The sequence below is a fragment of the Durio zibethinus genome, chromosome 10, assembly GCF_047325235.1.
Source record: "Durio zibethinus cultivar Kanyao isolate XHJ-2024 chromosome 10, ASM4732523v1, whole genome shotgun sequence".
NCBI lineage: Eukaryota > Viridiplantae > Streptophyta > Magnoliopsida > Malvales > Malvaceae > Durio > Durio zibethinus.
This window is the reverse complement of record NC_143171.1, coordinates 4,293,655-4,314,846: the sequence shown is the minus strand read 5'-3', so window position 1 is coordinate 4,314,846 and position 21,192 is coordinate 4,293,655. Positions and strand designations below refer to the sequence as shown.

Sequence of the window (21,192 nt, the reverse complement as noted above, 5' to 3'; positions counted from 1 at the left end):
CAGATAGTTTAAGATAGACTCCCAAACAGGAAGCTGTCCATCATTACATTCAATCCAGGCAATACTATGAGCTAAAGTAGTAATGATGTGTAGCAATGATATTTTTTATATGTAGACAATTTTAAGCTTTCGGTGTAAAATTTAAGAAGATAAAAGTGTATACTCTTAACAGCTTATATGAATAATGCTTTGCTCGCTAAACTTGGATGAAAATTGGAGGAAGGTGATTCAAGTCTCTAGGCTACGGTGATATGGTCTAAGTATTTGAAAGGCAAATCTTTTCTACATAGTTCTATAAAGGGCATTATTGCTCTTGTATGGCGTAGTGTTTGTTCAAATAAAGAAGTGGTGAGAAAAAGTTGTTCTCGTTTGATCTGTAATGGTCAGAGAACTTCTTTTTGGTATGACAAATGGATTGGTTACAAAACTTTGGCGGAGAGCATGGATAACAATATACTGATGGATAGGAGGGATGACATAGTTAAACGATTACTTGAATGTTATGGTAATTGGGACTGGTTACGTTTAAATTTTTTTTTTGTAGGAGTTTGTTTTCTTTTATTCCTTCTATACATTCTGAAATTGACAAAACGATTTGGCCAGCTTCTCTCAATGGGGTCTTCACCATGAAATCAGCATATCATCTTATTAAGGATTAACGTCAGAATCCTGTTGGAAGTGGCCCTCGAAACTTAAGTTATCTTCAATGATCCCACATTTTCTTTGGTTAGCGTTACATAATAGGTTGCTAACAAAGGGAGCCTGTGTCAAAAGATGAATCTCGAATAAAGTTAGGTGTCCCTGATGTGCTGCGGAGGTGGAAGACTTGTTGCATGTGCTTAAAGATTGCCATGAGTCTCAAGCCTTCTAGGGCAATTGGTTGAATTTTAATTTATGTAGAAAAGATGTTTTAGTTAAAGGGAGTACATATTGGCTTACTCTTTTTTTTTTGTTTTATTTATTAGCACATAAGGCAATGGAGGAATAACAGTATCTTCGAAGATGGTTTTTTCTAGCCCCCTAATACTTTCCAAAATATTTTGGCTTCTATAAGGGGAATTATTGATTCTAGGGCAGTCAGTTTTTGTTCTCCTTCTAAACAGATTTGTTACATAGCATAGCAGCATCCTCCAGAAAGGTTTATTAAACTGAATATGGTTGTTGCAGCAAAATCGAATCCGGATCAACTATCTGCAAGGGGCTTCTGCAGAGATAGTCGAAGTGGTTGGCTATTTGCATTTACTAGTAAATTGGATCAAGGGCCAATTATTAAGGTTGAAAGTTTTGCTCTCTATACAGGTTTTTTGGAAGCTCTTGCATTCACCAAGCCATAGAGACCTTATTTTTCAAGTGATCCATGAGTGTCAATCTTTAATTAAGAGGGATTAGATTTGTTCTCTAAAACATGTGTATAGGGAAGTCAATTTTGTGGACTTTTTATTTAACATGGCTCAAGAAAATGAGTTTGGAGTTCGACTTCTTTATTCTCATTCAAAGGTTCACGTAAGTTTTTTACATGATAATCTTAATGCAATGGCTAAGCCACTGGCCTGCGTAATGTAAAACGAGCAACCGTTCTTCAGTAAAAAAAATGTATATTCTTGAGCAATATAATATGGAGAGCTCATGCTTAAGATTTTCATTTAAATATTATCATAGTCTTATCATTCAAGGTATATTAAAGTAATTTTGCGAGTAATCAAGAGTATATGGCTATATACTGATATTTAAAATAAAATCATCGCATCTAATAAAGCATTAGTTCAACAAAAAAAAAAAAAACTTTTATGTATGATTTGCTTCAATTTTAATTTTAATTTATTCAATTGTGTGTTATTTTATATATGCTAAAAAATAAAATTATCATATCAAATTTAAAATTGAAGTCACCTAGTTCTAATAAATTATATAATAAAATAAACGTTTAATTCATTATTATTTAATTTAAATTTAAAATATTTCATTTGTGATATTTAAAAATCTTACCTAATAACATAACGAGGATTTAATAAGATAACGACATAAAATAATTCAACATCAAATAATGTTCTCATAATCCCTAAAAGCTTTCTTTTCATGTAATTAGAAATTCAAAAGCCCAATCAACAAAATTGCATCACAATCAAATTGGATTCAAAGTTTTTCTGTTGTTGGGATATTACCGCAAAATCCAAAAAAGTATTAAGGGGTTCAACGCAAAAATAAAAATATCCAAGTTTTTTTTAAAAAAAAATAATTCCACCCATTATAAATTTATAATTATTTATTTATATGACATTTCTCCGTACTTGTTCCGTCCCCACAGCGCGACGAGATCGCATCCAAACAAAACAACCTTCCGTATCTCTTCAGATGTCTTCAACGAATCTAATTCTTTTCCGTTATTTTCTTATCTAATATGTGTCTCATTAAATGAGGTTTCATTCTTTAATTTCTTAAAAACATTAGTCTTTTTGCTTTCTTGGAATGTGACTTTGTTCTGGTTTAAGATTTTAGTGGTTTGGTTTTCTTGTACTTTCTTTCCGGTTTCTTTTCCTTCATCTTTGTATTTTTTTTGTCTGTATAGAGTCCTCCGCCTGAGAATTCTGTATTTATAGAAGGATCCCCATCTGGGTTTTCATTGTCAACTGGTGATTCTTCAATTTTCTTCATTTCAGGTACCCTTTCCTTTCTTTTCTTTGTTGGTTTTTTTTATTTATTGACAGATTGTTGAGTTTGATGAAAGATTTTATGTCTAAATAAGAAACTTGGGGGTTACCTTTTTTAAATGAATTTTTGGGTTTTTTTTTTTAGTTGATGAATTGTTATTTGGTTGAAAGCTGAAAGATGGGCAGTGTGGAACAATTTTGTGAAGATACAAATATGACAGCTGAAACAATGGAGAAGTGTAAAGTGAGCTGTTCAAAGGAAGGGAATGGGAAGAGATTGTGGAAAAAGGTGAAGTATCAGCTGGTAGAGTACCACTCATTGCCTGGATATTTGAGGGACAACGAGTATATTGTGGGCCATTATAGATCAGAATGGCCAATGAAACAGGTTTTGTTTAGCATCTTCACAATTCACAATGAGACCTTAAATGTTTGGACGTAAGTTTTATTTGCTTGCCAATTAGTATCCCTTTTAATTTTTGGAAAATGCGAACTAGTGCCCTTAGGGTACTTTTAAGGCAATGTTGACTGAGATTAGTTTCATGTTTAACAAAATAGTTGGCCGTTAATGGGCTGATTTCATTTCTCATGCTTTGGATGAAAATAATTCTTTAAAAAAAACTTGATAAGTGCTCTTTGGGCACTTTTTAGCAAGATCCTTAGTTCTTTAGAGAGTTGAATACTTGCTTTTCTTGTGGTTTATATGAGGAATATATGGTTGGTTGTATCTAGATTTTGTGGGATACATATTTTTTTTGTTCCAAGAAGTTTGATATTTTATGTACTTGCTTTTATGTTGAGTAAAAGACCTGTGCTATCCATAAGTACAGTTGTTAGACTTACCTTTATCATGGTAAGTACAGGATTTAATAACTGTGTTTTAACCTTTGGAATGGGAAAGAGAAGATTAGAAATTTAGGGAAGAAATATAAACATGTATCAGTTTGTGAAGTAATTTTCATGGTGTTATCAATTGAAGTATCCTCTTTATTTCTTCCATATTCTAGTCCATGCCTTCATGTTTCTAAGATGACTGTTCCTTTATAAGATCAGAGATTGGTATATGTTGTCATTTGTACTATGATATGTCCAGTATGACTCTAACCTTTTACAGGCATTTGATCGGGTTCTTTATTTTCCTTTCCCTTACCATATACACTGCAACGAAGGTTCCAAAGGTTGTTGATCTTCACTCTCTGCACCATATTCCTGATGTATTGAGAAAGGCTGATTTACACAAATTGCATTCAGAACTCATTACATGCCTGCCTTCCTTACCAAATATACCTGATTTGCACAAACTTCGGGAGGAGTTAAAGACTACTTTCCCTTCAATGGATTTGCTTCCATCATTCTCAGGTTGGCATGCTGTGGAACTTCTGTATAATTGTTTGCCTGAGCGTTTCTCGTCTGGGAATGACACCGATGTTTGTGTTCTGGTAATGTTCTTTATCCTTAATAAGCTATTTATAGATCTTAAGATTTTGCCTAATTCAAAGGTTGTGATGGCTGGCTGCCTTCTAAACATTTGCTGGTACTTGAGGTTCCACTTGAGCAGTAATTTTTTTTTCTGGTGCTTATTCCCGCTGAAATTTTCCCAGCATTTTACATTTCTTGTTCTGTAATCTGCTTAATTGTCTCAATGCCACTAACTTTGGAATAACTTGACTGACATTATTTTTTACTGCTCTAATGTATTCTTAAATGTTAAATTATAGGGTGTTTAAAATGTTTCCGATTTCATGCCTTTATTTTTGTCCTTGTTTGATCATTAAAATTTGGAGTTTGTTTTTTTTTTTTTCTCAGTAAGTTTAGGTTAAGATGCTGTTAGTTCCATCTTGTTTATAACTAGAAGCTTTTCGACTTCTATTGGCTACTCTGCTGGGTGTAGTTGCTAGGTAAAAAGAGGAATTAAAGGAGGGGGCTTTGTTAGGAGACAGCCGATATATTATATCGATAAAGAGAAAAAGGTTTGAGTTTGTTTTATGATTTGAAGCAAAGGGGGAGCAGTCCAGCAAACTGTCCATAAATTTATTAGTTAGTACTAAATGTTATGAAGATTCTGTAGTTGTTAGGAGACAGAAGATATATTATATCAATAAAAGTCAAAATGCCTGAGTTTGTTTTGAAGTTTGAGCCAAGGGTGAGGGGTCTAACAAACTGTTATAAATTCATTAGTTTGTAAACAAGGATTCTAAATTTTTGTAAGTCAAGGTTTGCAGGAAATTAATTAAGATAATGAGTGCCACTTTTAACTGATGAGTGGTTTAGAGAATTTGGCAAGAATTTAATGACAGCATTTTTATTGGAGGATTTGATATCCCATTAATTGGGATTCTGGGTGGTGAATTGTGGAAATGAAAAAGGCCTTAACTTAATCTATAAAAGAGGACTCTTAATCAGTGAATATCATCATTGTTTTTCACTGGAAACTGCCAGCCTGATTTACAGCCTCATGGTAAGACAGGAATAGTTGGGTTGTTGGGGAAGGGGCTGAAAAATTAAGTGCACTTTGTACCTAATGAGATTATTGGGGAGATTAAATCCTTAAAGGTTGGTATCACCTGATCAATCTTTTCTTAAACATACTCTTGTCAAATCAGGTTGGCTTTGCCATGAGCACCTCACTCTCCTTGCCCTTCTTTGTACCTGTCTCCAGATGGACATACTGTGGTATCAACAACCGATGAATAGAAACATGGATGTCTGAGTTGTTTTCAATCCTTGCAGAAATCTATGAAGATTTCTTTTCCTCTGTCCTATTTTTGTCAGTATAGTTTTGCTTCAAGGAACTATAAACATGAATATATGGTTTTAGTCTGTTGTAGCGTGTGATGAACCATTTCGCAGGTTCTTGTGGGTCAGTGAATGGAACAAGCCAAAGGCCTATGGGCGTAAAATAGGTCTTTTTGTCTGAGTAAAATTTCCACTGAACGATTATACTCTCGAACCTTTCCAAACAAATAAAGGCATCTAATCATAACCCTATGTGCTAAGTTATAAAGTTGATAATGGACTTTTGGGTGCTACTATTGTTGAGATACAGGATTCAATAAAGGCTTCGCTTGCTTGCCAAAACGTATGGAAAACATAGAGTTGTTTATTATAGGAAACCTTCTCTGAACATATAAACAGCCTATACCGTACATTTTTGTGTTGTAATTTTTTAGGTTACAGATTACTTGTACCTTAATTTCGAGTGCTTTAGCCACCTCAATATCTGGAACTGTAATTAGATGGCATGAGGATTATTTAGCAAGTGCCCTTGCAATGTAGAAGCAATTGCCAAAATAGTTATAGTCAAAAGTTTCTTAAACTATTTGCTTGTTAATAGGATCTTGCTAGGAGTAACTCAGAGACATAAAAGGAGAGGTAGAAGCTGCAGCGCTTGAATCCTAGCGCATTGTTTGCTGCCATTTTTTACGTTATGGTTACATAGTTTATATGGTTTTAAGAGAAATGTATATGAATGAGCATTTCATGCATCATCTTGGACTTCCTAGGAAAACTGGTATCAATACATGGTGGAAAGTTAAAGCAGTAGATATCTATTCTTTTTATTGTTAATGGCTGACTTTCATCTTGGAAGATTCATGCAGCTGTTACTTTTTTCTGTTCTTTCTAATTGCAGCAAAGTGTGAAGGAAGATGTGGCAAACATAATAGCACCCCTGATGGTGAGACCGATAACACGATGGCCTTTTTTCGCCTTCTTGGGTGGTGCAATGTTCTGCTTGCTAGCTAGCAGCACATGCCACCTTCTGTCTTGCCACTCTGAGCGCCTATCATATATCATGCTCAGGCTAGACTATGCTGGGATTGCTGCTCTTATATCTACTTCCTTCTATCCTTCTGTGTATTACTCTTTCATGTGTGATCCATTCTTCTTTAACCTCTATATGGGATTTATAACCATCTTGGGAGTTGCAACAATCTTGTTTTCCTTATTGCCAGTATTTCAGAATCCTGAGTTTCGTAGCATTCGTGCATCCCTTTTCTTTGGCATGGGCGTCTCTGGGATAGCACCCATTCTTCACAAGCTTATCTTGTTCTGGCACCATCCCGAGGCACTTCACACAACCGGGTATGAGGTTCTGATGGGGCTTTTGTATGGTATTGGAGCTTTGGTCTATGCGACAAGGATACCAGAGCGGTGGATGCCCGGAAAATTTGACATTGCCGGGCACAGCCACCAACTTTTTCACATCTTGGTTGTTGCTGGGGCATACACTCATTATCGCGCAGGACTCGTATACCTCAAATGGCGGGATCTAAATGGATGTTAAAGAAGTGATATTGGACAATAATCGATTAATGGAAGGAGTATTCCTCTGTAAGATTTTTATTTTTTATTTGTTTTTTCTAGTTAGACGCAAGTAGGTGCATTATATCCAATGTGGTTGGAATATGTTCAACCCATCGTCACAATGCAAACAGTTGAAAGTTTCTTGCACAGCAAACAGCTGTCTCAAAGTCAAGAACCATCCTGTTTCAAGGTTGATTTATTATAAAAATGCAAATAGCTGTAAGTTTCTTGCACAGCAACTATAAGACCTTAAGTTGTATGTTACTGGAGACGAGTTTCGATCCTGTTTCTTAGTTTCAAAACTTGATGTCTGAGACATGCTAAATTCCCTTACATTAATGTACAGCCTGTACATTCATAATTGGGGTGACAGCATTTGCATTGAAATATTCCAACGCTGTGATGAGAGGATGTACATTTTCTTCATGCACGGACAGCATGGCAAACAAAATGAAGTACAAGAACAGAAGGCTAAACGGGTGCTCCAACCAACTGAGCTACGAAAGCTAGGCTTTAGAGTACAAAATCTTTAAAAACTTGGAACCTAGTCTCCATATACGGGCCATGATTGTCAGAAGCTCACTTGAGGGAGGGCTCTAGCAGTGGCCTGAATCGTCACCCTGTCTGCAGGTAGCTCTTACAACGTCATCTTCACTCTGTTCCGTCAATTCGGTACCACTTACAACTTCAACTAAAAATGCTACCCTCACATTCACAACAATCAAATCTAAATTTTAAAATGCAAAATTATTTCACAGTGGTCTCTTTGATTGAAAACTTTTTACTCATCAATTATTTATTTTAATATCAGTTAGTTCTACCATTCTGAATTTAATTCTGAAATCATTTTCAAACAATAGGGTATTGTTGGTTATTGGAAACAAATTTATCCTCTTTGGGAGTAACCCTGCGTAAATGTTTTCAAAATGCACGGTAAAATACTTACTACTGCTACAAGCAATTTTTTTTTTTTGGCATTTACTAGCATTTCTCTTAGATACAGAAGTTGGCAAAGTGAATCAATCAGTTTTTTTTTTTTTTTGCAAAAATCATATTTTTATTAAAAATTACAGTCTATAAATAAAAAAATTAATATTAAAATTTAAAATTATTAAATACTATTTATTAAAAATAATTACATCAACAAAAAAACTAACTCGTGGTAAAAAATGACGCCAAAAACCAAGTTTCCCCGTCTTGTATTACACTATTAAGGTAACTGTCTCAAAACTCCTTTTGTTTTAATATATTTTTTAATTTAATTTTATATGGGTCCTAGTCCAGATCTTAGATTCAAATCATGGAAACAAAATTCTTGTGAGAACGTGGAAATAAAGCGTCATCGTATCTGGTGCCTTCCTGCCATTGGCCCTTAATAATCCATCTTTAAAACCCAAACTCTATCTATAACTACAAAATTAAACAGACAATTAAACGTAAACAACGGAAAATTAGTCCAACGCAACTCCAAACTGTCGGCATTGATTTCACGTGTTAACACTCCACGTGTCCTTCAACCGCAGTTCTCGCCCTTCTCATCTCCGTTCCAACTCGCGCATTTTAGCATCCAAGGCGCACCGAAAACGACGCAACTTCACTTTTGATGAAACAGACTAAGCAATTTCAAAGACGCTTTAAAACAGTGTCCACTCTTTTGTCTTCTTTGATTATCCCACCAAATTTTGACATCCCAAAATTTGGCTTTTTTTTCCTCTTAAAAGCCCTTGATAACATAAAAACCTCAAGAACCGTTTTTTTTTTTCTTTTTAAAAAATGGTGTCTCCTGAGTTTTCTCATCTCCAATCTTCTCCCATGGCGAAACCTCGAAGCCGGTCGTGTTGGTGTCTGTCCGATGGCTTTCTTTTGTTTGGTTGTGCTTTTTTGGCCCTTTTGTTAGTATGGTCATTTTGGTCATTTTTCACTCCAACCCCCAACTTCGACCCCACGCTAACCGAGCCGTCGTCGAAGTTGAACAAGAATCAAGTCGACTGCTTGGAAAGTGGGTTCGGAGTTAACTTAAAGTCCGACCCCAGAGACCCCACCTTTTACGACGATCCAGAGATGAGTTACTCCTTAGAAAACCCGGTGAAAGATTGGGATGAAAAACGCAAGGAGTGGTTAAAGCATCACCCTTCGTTCGCTGCCGGAGCACGTGAAAGAATCGTTCTTGTAACTGGGTCTCAACCAAAGCCATGTAAGAATCCCATTGGTGATCATTTACTCTTACGGTTTTTCAAGAACAAGGTTGATTACTGTAGAATCCATGGCTACGATATTTTTTACAACAACTTGTTATTACACCCCAAAATGGGTTCGTATTGGGCAAAGTTACCGGTCGTTAAAGCAGCCATGTTAGCTCACCCTGAGGCTGAGTGGATCTGGTGGGTTGACTCGGACGCGTTGTTTACAGACATGGAGTTTAAGTTACCCTTAGAAAGGTATAAAAACCATAACTTGGTTGTTCATGGTTGGCCTAAGTTGATTTATCAAAGTAAAAGTTGGACCAGTTTAAATGCTGGGGTTTTTTTGATTCGGAATTGCCAATGGTCTATGGATTTGATTAATACTTGGTCTAGCATGGGTCCAATGAGTAAGGATTATAAAAAGTGGGGTCCGATTCAACGATCAACGTTCAAAGATAAGCTTTTTCCTGAATCAGATGATCAATCAGCTCTGATTTATTTGCTTTATACAGAAAAAGAGAAATATTATGATCATATATATTTAGAGGGTGAGTTTTATTTTGAAGGCTATTGGGTTGAGATTATTGGAGGGTATGAAAATACAACGGAGAGGTATTTGGAAATTGAGAGAGGGGTGCCAAAGTTGAGGAGGAGACATGCAGAGAAAGTGAGTGAACAATACGCTGCGTTTAGGGAAGAGTTTCTCAAGGAAGCTGGAAATGGGAAAGGGAGTTGGAGGAGACCGTTAATTACGCATTTCACGGGTTGTCAGCCTTGTAGTGGGGACCATAATCAGATGTATGATGGGGAATCTTGTTGGAATGGGATGGTGAAAGCTTTGAATTTTGCTGATAATCAGGTTTTGCGCAACTATGGGTTTGTGCACCCGGATCTACGGGATTCCTCCACTGTTACTGAAGTTCCCTTTGATTACCCTGCTGATGAGGGTCCATGGTAAAACAAAAGAAACCAAAAAAAAAAAAAAAGGTATGCTTTTTCATTATTTTATTTCACTGAGATTTGATTCTTATTCGGTTTATTCTTTTTTCTAGCTTTGCATGTGAAAAGTGTTTTCTTCTACTTCTTTTTTTGGAGGTGGGGAGGCTTTGAAGTCTTAAGAGCAATGCATGATTGAAAGATAATATTTGTTTACTTTTATGATGGAGGAATGATGTTGCAGGTGTTGGGTAGGTGGGGATTTTGGAGGGTTTGTGGGATTAAAGGATGGTTTTGAGTGGTACTAAGAACTTTTTTGACTAAATTATGGGGCTTTCTGCAAGCATGACAAGGACTTAACATACTCACTTCCCTCTGGCAAATCAATTCTTCCGTTGAACTCATTTTCAAATGGTACTTAGGTTTGGTTTGGTAGAGACCTAAAAATAATTCTTTTGAATTAGGTAGAATTTTTATGTTGGGAAATAATAGAATTCAATGTCACCTGTCCTTTTCTCTGAAGTATTTACGGTGTTTCTAACGACTGATTTATGCACATTTATTACTAGGTATCAGTATCTTCACTATTAGGTGCTGTTGATTTGTGTATGTTTACCAATTTCAATTGGATTGATTTGAAATTAATGATTTATTGTAACCCTTTTTTAAAGTGGGAATTCCGGATTTGGGGGGGGGGGGGGGGGGGAAGCATTTGCTGTCTTTGATCTCTATTTTGATGTTGAAAATTGAGTTTAGCTCTGTCTTATTCTTGTATGTCTTGCCATCCAATTTGCAAGGACAATGCTGAACATACAGCATTGGTTCCACATTAATGGTGTAAATGCGTTTTTAACTTAGTGTAAGCAATAATGCATTACATAGAAAATTTGTTACATCAACCTGATGTTCTTTAATTACGAAATAGAGCATTTTCATATTTTCAGGATAGATGATTCAATGATGATCTTCAACACAATAATGGCCTTGTAATTGTCAGAAGCCATGTTAGCTAGATTTTTAGATTATCTTCAATTGATCCTGACTATGACATAGATGTCTGACACGCTGACAGCTACCGAACTTCATTTGTATCATGCTTTAATTGCTCATGTTTGTTTTCTGTGGTATTGCTTGCACGCAACAATGGTAAAAGAAAAATATGTCCATTTACATGTATTAAGATGAGGCTTAAACCTTGAGCTATATTGGCTTTTTTCTGCAGCAATGAGTTTGAAAAGTTGTTAAGATCATGTTAATTTAGCTGAAGTTAATGACGTTTCTTTTGTTTTGAACAGAGAAGATAATAGCTGCAGTGAATCAAGGCGTTAATTCTGCTGCACTAATGGCATGACTCTATTCATCCTTTTCTAGTTACATGGAATGCGGTTGAAATTGGGAATCGCTGCAATTAAATATTGGCGTCTGAAACTTCTTGGACCAATATTCAGCTAGTTAGTCCATTTGACATCAAATGTTTGGGACTTTCCTTCACTGCAACTTTAGCTTTGGATGTGATTGTTTACATCCTCTTGAGATTTGTGGAAGTGCTATGAATGTTATCTTTGGTCCTGGTTTCGGGTAATATATAAAGCCATTCATTATAGCATAGTAATTTTGTCGAGTATCAGCTTTTTGTGATGCATGAAACCTCCATTAATTTTGCCTTAATCACATGCATGAATGGTGAACCTTGTCTCTAGCATGAAAAATTGCATGTCTTTAGTGCTGAGACTAGTGTCAGAAAACTGTGACAAAGATTTCAGACGTGTAAGAAAACCCAAAAGTTGACATGATAACTATCTACAGCACATGGATTAAGTAATGGAACGAGAAACGGCCATTACCGTCTTTCTTGACCACGGAAGTCCACGCCAAAAGGAATCAATCTTTTAAGGAACAGGGTTCCTTGATTGATGATAAATGTTCAAAATGCAACTTCAGCGTTGAAATCATTTTGCATTTAAATTTTAAACGAGTACTTTGATTGCTATTTCCCTTCAAATTTAAACCTGCTTAATGGGTTTCAATCATTGCCTCAAGCTTTTGATGTTCCATCACAAGCAGCACAAGATTGTTCAGAAAACCAATCCTACATTCAATTAACAGAAGCCGCCCCCCCAATTGAGTTAATATTGCATACAAATTTCAACGCAAATTCACCGCTGCACTGCCAAAACTAACAAAATAATATTAGTCCGACAGATAACACGTTGCAGTAAAGCCATGCAATGCCAAGTGATAAAGGCCGTTAATACAGAACATAGTATAAAAAAATTGTCAACTCAACTAAAGGAATTATCAATCGTGCATGTTATCAGCATCATCTTCCCCGCCATCAACCATTCGTTGAACAAGTATTCTTTTTGGCACCCCATCAAGAAATGTATTGATCTCCTTACGTCCAGAAACACTGTAAACGCGAGTGATATCCTGTACTTCCACGACCTTTCCCTTCTGCTTCTGGCAATTCAATGCAGAAGCTGCGATCAGATGGATAGCATATCTCAAGGATGTCTCATGCCTAATTTTTGTCAACAGTTGTTTTGCATCTTCAGACATCTCTACATCTTCCCCTTGCCACCTGATGTCTAGAATCTTGCGAATTTCATCCACAGAATGAGGTTGAGTAGTGATGATTAGTAGTCGATCAAGAAGATCAATTGGAATTCCATCTGGGGATTGTAATTTTGATAAGGATTGTAGTTATTCCTCTATTTGTAGCAACAACTAATATAGGGGCCATCTCATTCTCGAGCACAGTTCCGAAAGGAAAAGCATTCGATATCAAGACTGTGCACCTCATAAATAAAGCGGACACGAGGCACAGCTTCCGCCTTTCCTTCTGCCCTCCACTCTGCCACCTTCGTATCAATTTGTTCTCTCACCTCAGCACGGATTTGACCCGTATCTCTAGTGAAAAGAGCAAGAAATCCGTGTGTTCTGAAAGTAAAAATCATAAAATATCAGCTGATAGAGTCAGAATAGATGAATCTCTATGGTAGATGACATAAGACTTCTTTAAAGTCCATATAGTTAAGATGGCATCTAAGTATATCCTAGGACAGACTGGCATAGAAAAGTTGCACTCGACATATGGATATCACGCCACTATTCCCTTTTCTAGGGAAAAATTCCATGCTAGAAATATATTTGTACAACAACCAAAAAATTTATGGTCTTTATATCATACTTATTTTATCAGATCAGCCAAAGAGCTGTCATTTTATTGCTTTCATACATAAATTTTCTCTAATAATAATAAAACAATGGTAAAATGATATTTCTTTGGACAAAACGACAAAGAATAAGGCTGCAATCATAGAAAAGAACCGATTGACTTATGGAAGATCTGTCTTACTAGCTATTTGCCCTTCTTCATGCCTGGTGTTCACAAAGCTCTTAACTTGCAGAACCTCAATTCTCAACAGCATCATCACTCGTTTGCTTTAATGATATTCAAAACTGCACAATTAGATGTTCTCTAACTCATTATATAGTAATTAGATATTAGCTTTGCAACTTTCAATTCTTCCAAAATGTTATATGCCTTTGTATCCCGACATTTTAGTTCATTTATTTCTTTATTTCCAGAAGCAAAATGTAGGTAGCAAACGCAACAACCAAGCGTGGTCTAAATTATGAAGGCACCAAAGCCACAAATTTTAAAAGATACAATTTCTTTTTTACCAAAAGCAAACTCGAATTTACCTGCTATTAATGGCATCAATCTCATGAAGTTTAACACAATGAACAACCTCTTTTCTCTCCTGCAACTCTCCATCAGGACATTGAACGATTACTGTACCGTCCCATTGCATCGTAATCCCTTGACCTCGAAAACGACCTCCCAAGCTTCGTTATTTTCCCCGAAGCTTTACCAATAGCTATAACATCCCACTCTGCACTTTCTCTTTCCCTAATGCCTCAATCATCTTCGCCCCCAAATCGTAAATGGTCTCCATATCTTTCGTTTTAAGCGTCAATTTCCCCGTTTTCGAAGCTGCCCCAGAAACTACCAGACGGTCTATTTGGATTTCAATTACTTCGGTTTCTTCCTTGATTCTCACTCCAATGGACTTTCGAAATGCTTGCATTAAAGCTTCGGTTTTGGACATTCCGAGGAGAAGATTTCGCTTCCAGAGAGCATAGAGAAAGGGGTTTCAAGGCCAAGGGATTTGGCCATGCCAATGGCGATGGCTGTTTTCCCGGTTCCAGGTTGGCCCGCTAATAAGATTGCCCGACCAGCGATTTCACCATCTTTGATTATTTGGAGGATGACGCCTGCGGCTTTACGAGCTTGTGTTTGGCCCGCCATCCCTTCCGAGACGTCGCGGGGCTCCAGGGAGGAGTCGCGGCCAACGTCCGGGATGTGGGAATGGGCCCCTATTCGTTCAATTCGGGTCACGTCTCTGCTCTCGGAGAGTTTTGGCTCCGCCATTGGAAGAGTGAGGAAAGAAGGCCTACAGTTTAAGGTTTTATATGGGACTTAATGAAAATTGAAATGGGGCGAGCGGTGAAAGGCTGAGGAGGGCGTAGTCAAAGATGCAAATTCTTCTCTTTGATTGGGGTAAATTTGTAATTTTGTTTGAAATTTTGGGCCTACGGGTTGTCAGAGTGTTATGAAAAATTTCCTGTTGCAAAAACCCATAATGTAAGTAAACACAGATTTAAATTCACATTTATGTAACGTAAAATTATGAAATTTTTTTATTAAAATGATTTATGTTTCAGTGTAAATTTTTACAAACATTAGTTAAAGAGAAATTAAGTTTTATATTATGAGAATTATTTTTAAAATCTTAAAAAAATTAAGTGTTTTATAATAAAAATTAATTTTAAAATCTTAAATATTTTATGTGATTTAAAATATATGAAAGTTTTATGTTGAGTTTGACGAATCGTTAAATTTTAATGAAAAAATTTATAATATTCACATTCGTTGAGATATTTTAAAAATTTATTATAATATATATATATAAATTTAAATTTATACTTATAAAATATACCTTCTAATCAAAGAAGGTAAATACTTGGCAAGTTGAGTATCTAAAGTTTTCTCCTCCTTTCATCTAGCTCTTTTACACTTTCTTTTACTTATACAAATAAAATAAAATCTGTATAAAGAAAAATGGATAAAGCATTGTTCCACGTCTATGATCACAGTGGCTGACGATATGGCATTAGCTTATTTCAACATCCTTGGGATTTTCAGCTATATGATGAGCAACTAAGAACTAGCAGTTACTCACAAAGGTTCTTGAGAAATCCATCTTTCGAACATGGCACAGCATTCCTTTGGATTGTACTCTGGAGCTGTGTGACCTGCTCCCTGCAAAAATCAAACTGCTTTTCAAGTTATTTTCTTCAAATAGACTAGGCAGTAAGTAAATAATATTATCAGAATTATTGGCACTCTTGCCTTTACAGTTGCAAATGTGAAGTTATTGCCATATTCTCTTGAATATCTACACAAGAATTTTCAGAAGCAAAGCATCAGAAAAAAAAAAAAAAAGATACCCAGGTCTACATATGGGAAACAAAATTTGTTTACAGTCATAGGCTTACCCTCCAACTTGATCATCAACGAACCATGGCCTCCAATCATCAACAATCGACAAATTCAGGGACTTAATCCATGATTCGGTTCCCACATATGGAACAGCTAGGTAATGATCACCACTTCAAAGAAATTTATAGTCAGTAATGGCATTCATACAAAGAAGAAATAGGAAAGGACTGAGTGGTATGCAAGCAAACGCAAAACCTGTATATTAGAGCTTGGTAACCTCTTGTATTGAGACGCAGATGATAGCTCACAGTACTCTGAACATCATAGTCATAATTTAAGCTTTTGTTACATCTTACCCATTCTTTGATTGTTCCCTGGTATTCAATATAACTCAATATCAAAATTACATTAATTTAACTTAGCTAGCTATCTGGTGTTGCCGGTGTTAAGCGTCAATTCTTACCTTTCTGATATGGAGTGCTTTCTGGACACTGATATCGCTTGCCCAAACTTTGCAAAGGTAACAATAATAGTTCTGTGACATGGCTTAATCAGTAGCTCAATTATGTAAACAGATTTTCATAGATTTATGGAGTGAAAGATATAGCAAGTTTAAGAACAGTTACACGGCATCCAAATTGAGGGTATTCAGCTGGGAGATGCAAGGGTTTTTCATATGTTTCTAGGAAATATTTTCGATGATTCTCCGAACTATTCAATGCGGGAAATTCAGATGGACAGTAAGGCTCCAAGATATGCATCTCATGTATGCGTGCAGTGCACTAGAAAAGCAAATGCCAAAAGTTATTACTCTAGTCAGAGAAAAAGATTTCATGAATCAAAAAAAAAAAAAAAAGGATCTATAAGGAAGCAAGTTCATTTGCTTTTCTACCTCTGAGATAGCATGAAGATCGTTGGCACACTTTACATTGCTGACGTCTACTTCTACGTATTCTTCTTTACAATTCCTTTTCGCTGACTGCAAAACACAAAAAATCTCACATACATATATGCAGTTTGTTTGAAGAATCATTTAGAATTCAGGGAATAGATAACTGTCAGTTTCAACGTACACGGCCATCCATTTATGTTAATCCATGTCAGAAGCATTAGAATAAGGGGTTTTGTCCAATAACCTCGTAAAGTTCATCAGAGATAAATGCCATACGATGAAAAAATGAAATCTTTGAGTTGTCATCAAATTTCTTATCTGTCACAGGATTGCCAAGCAAATAACCCTGCAACAATTGCTGGAAATGTTGTAGCATTCCGGAATCTAAGACTCCATACCATCAAAGACATTTGTGAAGCGCTACAAGTCATTATAGTCATCAAGAATTTGATAGTAGAGCACTTACTTTGAGATTCATTACTTGTATGTCCCTGTCTTTAATACCTGAAGCACCATAAGTAACCCAGTCATTGATCCATCGGTTAACAATATATATAGAATCCAAGTTTTAAGGGGATAAGCACATAGCTACCGTCTGATATTGCTTGAACAACTATAGGTACAACCTTGCCAGAGTATGAGTCACCGGCAATATAAAGTGGATTTGTTATGAACTCGGGATGACTGTGCAACCACTGAACAGACAAGAATAATACACTGAGAACAGAAACATTTTCATTTGCCTTAGCTCTAAGAAAAAAATTTTTTAAAAAAGAAAGAATTATAGGAGAAAATTCTTTTTAAATTGATAAATTTATTGATGTTATTGCACTAAGAACATTAAATGGTATATTTATGTGCAAAAGATACTAGCAGTCTACATCAAATGCAGTTGAGATGTGTCTTCACCTTCCTCAGAAAATTGTAACAACTAATAGCATGTTTTATAAACCCGGTCTTGAAACCTTGCGAGGTCCTTGAATAAGAGAATCCAGTGCCAACAGGTGCATCTAGGAAGATTATACTTGCAATCTAGAAAGTTATCGAGGATGTTCACGGATCAAATATGAGCAAGTGGAAGCTGCAAACTGTATGCTTGCTGAGCAATTGGTCGTAAATGATTTCACCTTTGTCCAAGCGTATGGGTTCAGAGCAAATGTTGGTAAGCTGCCATTGTACTCGATCATGTTAAAGCGCAAGGGGCCTAAATGAATTTAGATACTGAATTAGCATCACGTCACATATTATACACTAACTGCAGGCTCCATTAGGGTTGAAATGAACTTTTAGGGATAACTCCTTGACATAGTATAGAGGAAATAAACAGTCAGAAATTACCTATTTAAAAAAAAAAACCCAGAGAGAGTAGAGCAGCCAGGGCCTCCAGTGAGCCACAGCAAGAGAGGATCCTCTGCTGGATTCCTTTCTGATTCAATAAAATAATAGAAGAGCTCCAAATCTCCCACCCTGATGTATCTGAGACACACATTTATTGACTAACCGATTATGACATGATTGTAAAGCTAGTACTATCTAGTGCTTAGAGTTTAGATGATCAAATCTCCCTCTTTCTTTATCTTTTACAACAGTCATGAATAATCCGAGAAGAAAAACATGATATAAATGTTAGGAAAATAGGTCCAGCCTCGTGTAATTGATTTTGGATCAATTAAAGGTCATGGGCCTTAGTCTTTTTTTTCACATAGTGTCCTAGCTACTTAATAAAAAGAAGTGGGAGCTATTTTAAGATAGTGTCGCAAAACCAAAAAGAGAAAGAAGAAAAGCCAGGAAAAGTAGAGTGAAAAATGAGAAGGGAGAGTTAGTTGAATGGAAGTCAATCAATGATCCGATTGTACTGAAACTTTATCAATAAATTTATGATTCAGAGTTCTATATTCTGAACGGTGAAGATTGAGTTTGAAGCTCTCTAAAAACAAATTCATAGTGTATTTGTTGAGTCACCTATTTGATGAGATTTCTTTAATTGTCTCTCTAGTTGTCAATTAGCTCTAGTTTTAGCTAGGGAAGAACTTTGTATATCCATTATTTGATAGTGAAGATTTTTTTGGTGGTCCGTAATTTTTTCCTCTACACTGGAAGATTTTTCACGTAAATCTTAATGTGCTTTATTTTTTCTGTGTTGTTGATTGTTGATTGTTGTCTATTATTATGGGCCCAACAAGTGGTATCAAAGTGAAGGTTATTTTTTATACAATAATATAGAAGCAGCCCAAGACAAAAGTAAATTTTGTTTGAGATTATGAAAGGTGATATAGGTTCCATAATAAAATTGATAGCATCAAATTATTCAATTTGAAAGCCTATGATGAAAGATCATTTATAGCACAAAGATTTGTATGAGCTGATATTGGGTGATTCGGTTAAACCAGTAAATATAAAAGATGAAAGCTGAAAGAAGTTAGACAAAAAGACGTTGGTTACAATAAAAAAATGGGTTGATATCAGTTTATTCCATCATGTAGCGCAGGAGGCAGATACCCACATTATTTAAGAAAAATTGACAGCATTATATGAGAAAAAAATAGGTATGAATAAAGTTATGCTTGTTAAAAAGCTTGCAACTTTATAGTATAAGGATGGATGATCTATTATAGAGCATTTGAGTGATTTTTAAGATATATTTAATCGGATAACTACTATAGAGCTTAATATGGATGATGAAATAAAGGTATTATTTTTTTTAGGTTCATTGCCAGACAGTTAAAATATTCTAGTTGTGACTGTTCTTAATTTAACTCATGATTACAAGGTGACATTAGAGATGGTAAAAGATAGTATGCTTAATGAAAAAGCAAGATAAAAAGATATAAACCCTAGGAATCAAGCTCCGGTCACAGAGAACAGGGGTAGAAACATCAACAAATGTCATAATTCAAAAAGTCATAGTAAATCTAAACATAGATCCAAGTCCAGAGATAAAATGAAGTGTTTTCATTTTGATAAAACAGGTCATATAAAATGACACTGTAAAATCTTGAAACAAGAGCAAAAATATGAGAAAGGTAAGAGTTTAGATGATGACAATATTACAGCAGTGAATTCAGATAATGATTCAGTTACTTTGATTTGTACACATGGTGATTGTAATCATGTTGATGATTTTGACATTAAGTGAATAGTTGATAGAAGAGTGGCATATCATTATGTTCTTAACATAGAGTTATTTACAACTTATAAAGCATGAGACTTTGGTTGCACCAAGATGAAAAATAAGAGTGTATCGTAGATTGTTAAGATTAGTGATATTATTATACAAACTAGTACATACTACATATTGACTTTAAAAGATGTCAAACATATTCTGGATATGAGAATAAACTTGCTTGCTATTAATGTTCTTGATAAGGAAGGATATGAGAGTTGACAAAAGAATGAACAATGAAAGCTTTCTCAAAGGATCTATAATAGTTGTAAAGAGAAAACTATGTTACACAATATACAAGACATGGATACAATTGAATGGCAACCAGATAAATGTCGTTGAGGATGATGCTTCAGCAAACTTATAGGACAAGAGGCTAGCACACATGAACAAGAAAAGGTTATAGGTTTTGGCAAGACAGTCTCTCATTCCCTTGACCAAAGGTATATCTCTCGATTCATGTGATTATTGTTTGTTTGAAAAGCATCGTAGAGTTTCTTTTTATAAGAGTTCTCAAAGAAACAAGTAGATTAAAATTTATTTATTTTGATGTATATGGTCCTATTGAGGTTAAGTTATTAGGTGGTAGCATGCATTTTGTTACTTTTATTAATGATGCTTTACGTAAAACTTGGGTGTATATGTTAAAAAACAAAAGTCAAGTTTTACAGTATTTTTAAAAAGTTCAAGCCATGGTAGAAAGGATGACAGGGTTACCCTTAAAGTGTATTCAAACTGATAATGGTAGGGAATATACATTCAAAGACTTTGAAGAGTATTGTTCAAAACATGAGATCAGGTATGAGATGATAAAACTTTAAACACCGTAGCATAATGGTGTAGTTGAAAGGATAAACTATACCATTGTGAAAAAAGTCATATGTGTATTGAGGATGACAAAATTATCGAAACTATTCTGAGGTGAAGCAGTCAACACAACTTGTTATTTACTTAACAGATCACTATTAATTTTTTTGAGCTTTGACATTTCAGAAAGAGTGTAGACATGAAAAGATGCTTCATACTCTCACTTAAAAATTTTCAGGTGTAAGCATTCATGCATGTGCTGGAAGAGTAAAGGTCAAAACTTGACAATAAAGCCATACAATGTGTGTTTGTAGGATATAATGATGAGAATTTTGGCTACATGATATGAAATCTAGTGAAAAAAATAGTCAGAAGCAAAGATGTGGTCTTTCATGAAAAAAAGTCATAGCAGACTTTTAAAAAAATGAGAAAACTACACAAGTTACAAATAAATATGATGTTTCAACATCAACAGATATTTCACAGGAAAAAATCACAAATGGTAGAAATGAGCAAGAAACAAAACTTGGGGATATGAATGAGCTAGCCATAGTTAGTGATAAGCTAGATGCAATCAATTTTGAGCAGAAAGAACAATCCTCTCTACCTGAGAGTGTTGAACAGGAGAAGCTACCTTTGACATCAAATGATGTAAGTCTCAGCCTAGGAGATCTACTAGAGAGTGCAGGCCATCTACCAGGTATTCAAGTTTAGATTTTATTTTAGTTACCAGTGAAGATGAGCCAAAA

At 35.4% G+C, this 21,192-nt stretch overlaps 2 protein-coding genes and 2 pseudogenes across 11 annotated transcripts; 2 read left to right on the top strand and 2 right to left on the bottom strand.

The window, feature by feature from the left end:
• The first annotated feature begins 2,289 nt into the window (after positions 1 to 2,289).
• Positions 2,290 to 7,192, top strand: LOC111292088 (heptahelical transmembrane protein 4-like). 8 transcript variants are annotated; one of them, XM_022884288.2, is made up of 5 exons: positions 2,290 to 2,417; positions 2,567 to 2,657; positions 2,820 to 3,086; positions 3,763 to 4,087; positions 6,280 to 7,192. In XM_022884288.2, the coding sequence occupies exons 3-5, from the start codon at positions 2,827 to 2,829 to the stop codon at positions 6,931 to 6,933; spliced, it is 1,239 nt and encodes a 412-aa protein (XP_022740023.2). In that variant the 5' UTR covers positions 2,290 to 2,417; positions 2,567 to 2,657; positions 2,820 to 2,826; the 3' UTR covers positions 6,934 to 7,192. The 8 variants fall into 8 exon arrangements, with proteins under 8 accessions (XP_022740023.2, XP_022740021.2, XP_022740026.2 ...); XM_022884286.2 differs by having other exon boundaries at positions 2,291 to 2,417; positions 2,794 to 3,086; XM_022884291.2 differs by lacking the exon at positions 2,290 to 2,417 and having other exon boundaries at positions 2,428 to 2,657; positions 2,794 to 3,036; positions 3,763 to 3,826; positions 4,008 to 4,087.
• A 1,397-nt stretch (positions 7,193 to 8,589) lies between these two features.
• LOC111292923 (putative glycosyltransferase 7) lies at positions 8,590 to 11,678 on the top strand. The gene is made up of 2 exons (XM_022885561.2): positions 8,590 to 10,123; positions 11,368 to 11,678. Exon 1 carries the CDS (start codon positions 8,727 to 8,729, stop codon positions 10,092 to 10,094), a length of 1,368 nt encoding a protein of 455 aa, XP_022741296.2. The 5' UTR covers positions 8,590 to 8,726; the 3' UTR covers positions 10,095 to 10,123; positions 11,368 to 11,678.
• A 571-nt stretch (positions 11,679 to 12,249) lies between these two features.
• On the bottom strand, positions 12,250 to 14,698 carry LOC111292624 (uncharacterized; annotated as a pseudogene). The gene is made up of 2 exons (XR_016345606.1): positions 13,781 to 14,698; positions 12,250 to 13,012 (listed from the first exon to the last, which is right to left on the bottom strand). The product of XR_016345606.1 is annotated as an uncharacterized LOC111292624 (transcript).
• Positions 14,699 to 15,110: 412 nt separating this feature from the next.
• On the bottom strand, positions 15,111 to 19,363 carry LOC111293236 (serine carboxypeptidase-like 2; annotated as a pseudogene). The gene is made up of 14 exons (XR_016345461.1): positions 19,307 to 19,363; positions 17,812 to 17,969; positions 17,601 to 17,694; positions 17,383 to 17,505; positions 17,066 to 17,168; positions 16,940 to 16,977; positions 16,718 to 16,819; positions 16,474 to 16,560; positions 16,208 to 16,363; positions 16,045 to 16,116; positions 15,837 to 15,955; positions 15,638 to 15,751; positions 15,492 to 15,537; positions 15,111 to 15,401 (listed from the first exon to the last, which is right to left on the bottom strand). The product of XR_016345461.1 is annotated as a serine carboxypeptidase-like 2 (transcript).
• Positions 19,364 to 21,192: the final 1,829 nt, after the last annotated feature.

Bases quoted from the DNA above. Each gene is read 5' to 3' on its own strand.
- LOC111292923 (XM_022885561.2), top strand. From the start codon at position 8,727: ATGGTGTCTCCTGAGTTTTCTCATCTCCAATCTTCTCCCATGGCGAAA.
- LOC111292088 (XM_022884288.2), top strand. From the start codon at position 2,827: ATGGGCAGTGTGGAACAATTTTGTGAAGATACAAATATGACAGCTGAA. The intron at 3,087-3,762 runs GTAAGTTTTATT...AACCTTTTACAG, and splicing joins GAGACCTTAAATGTTTGGAC to GCATTTGATCGGGTTCTTTA. The intron at 4,088-6,279 runs GTAATGTTCTTT...TTCTAATTGCAG, and splicing joins ACACCGATGTTTGTGTTCTG to CAAAGTGTGAAGGAAGATGT.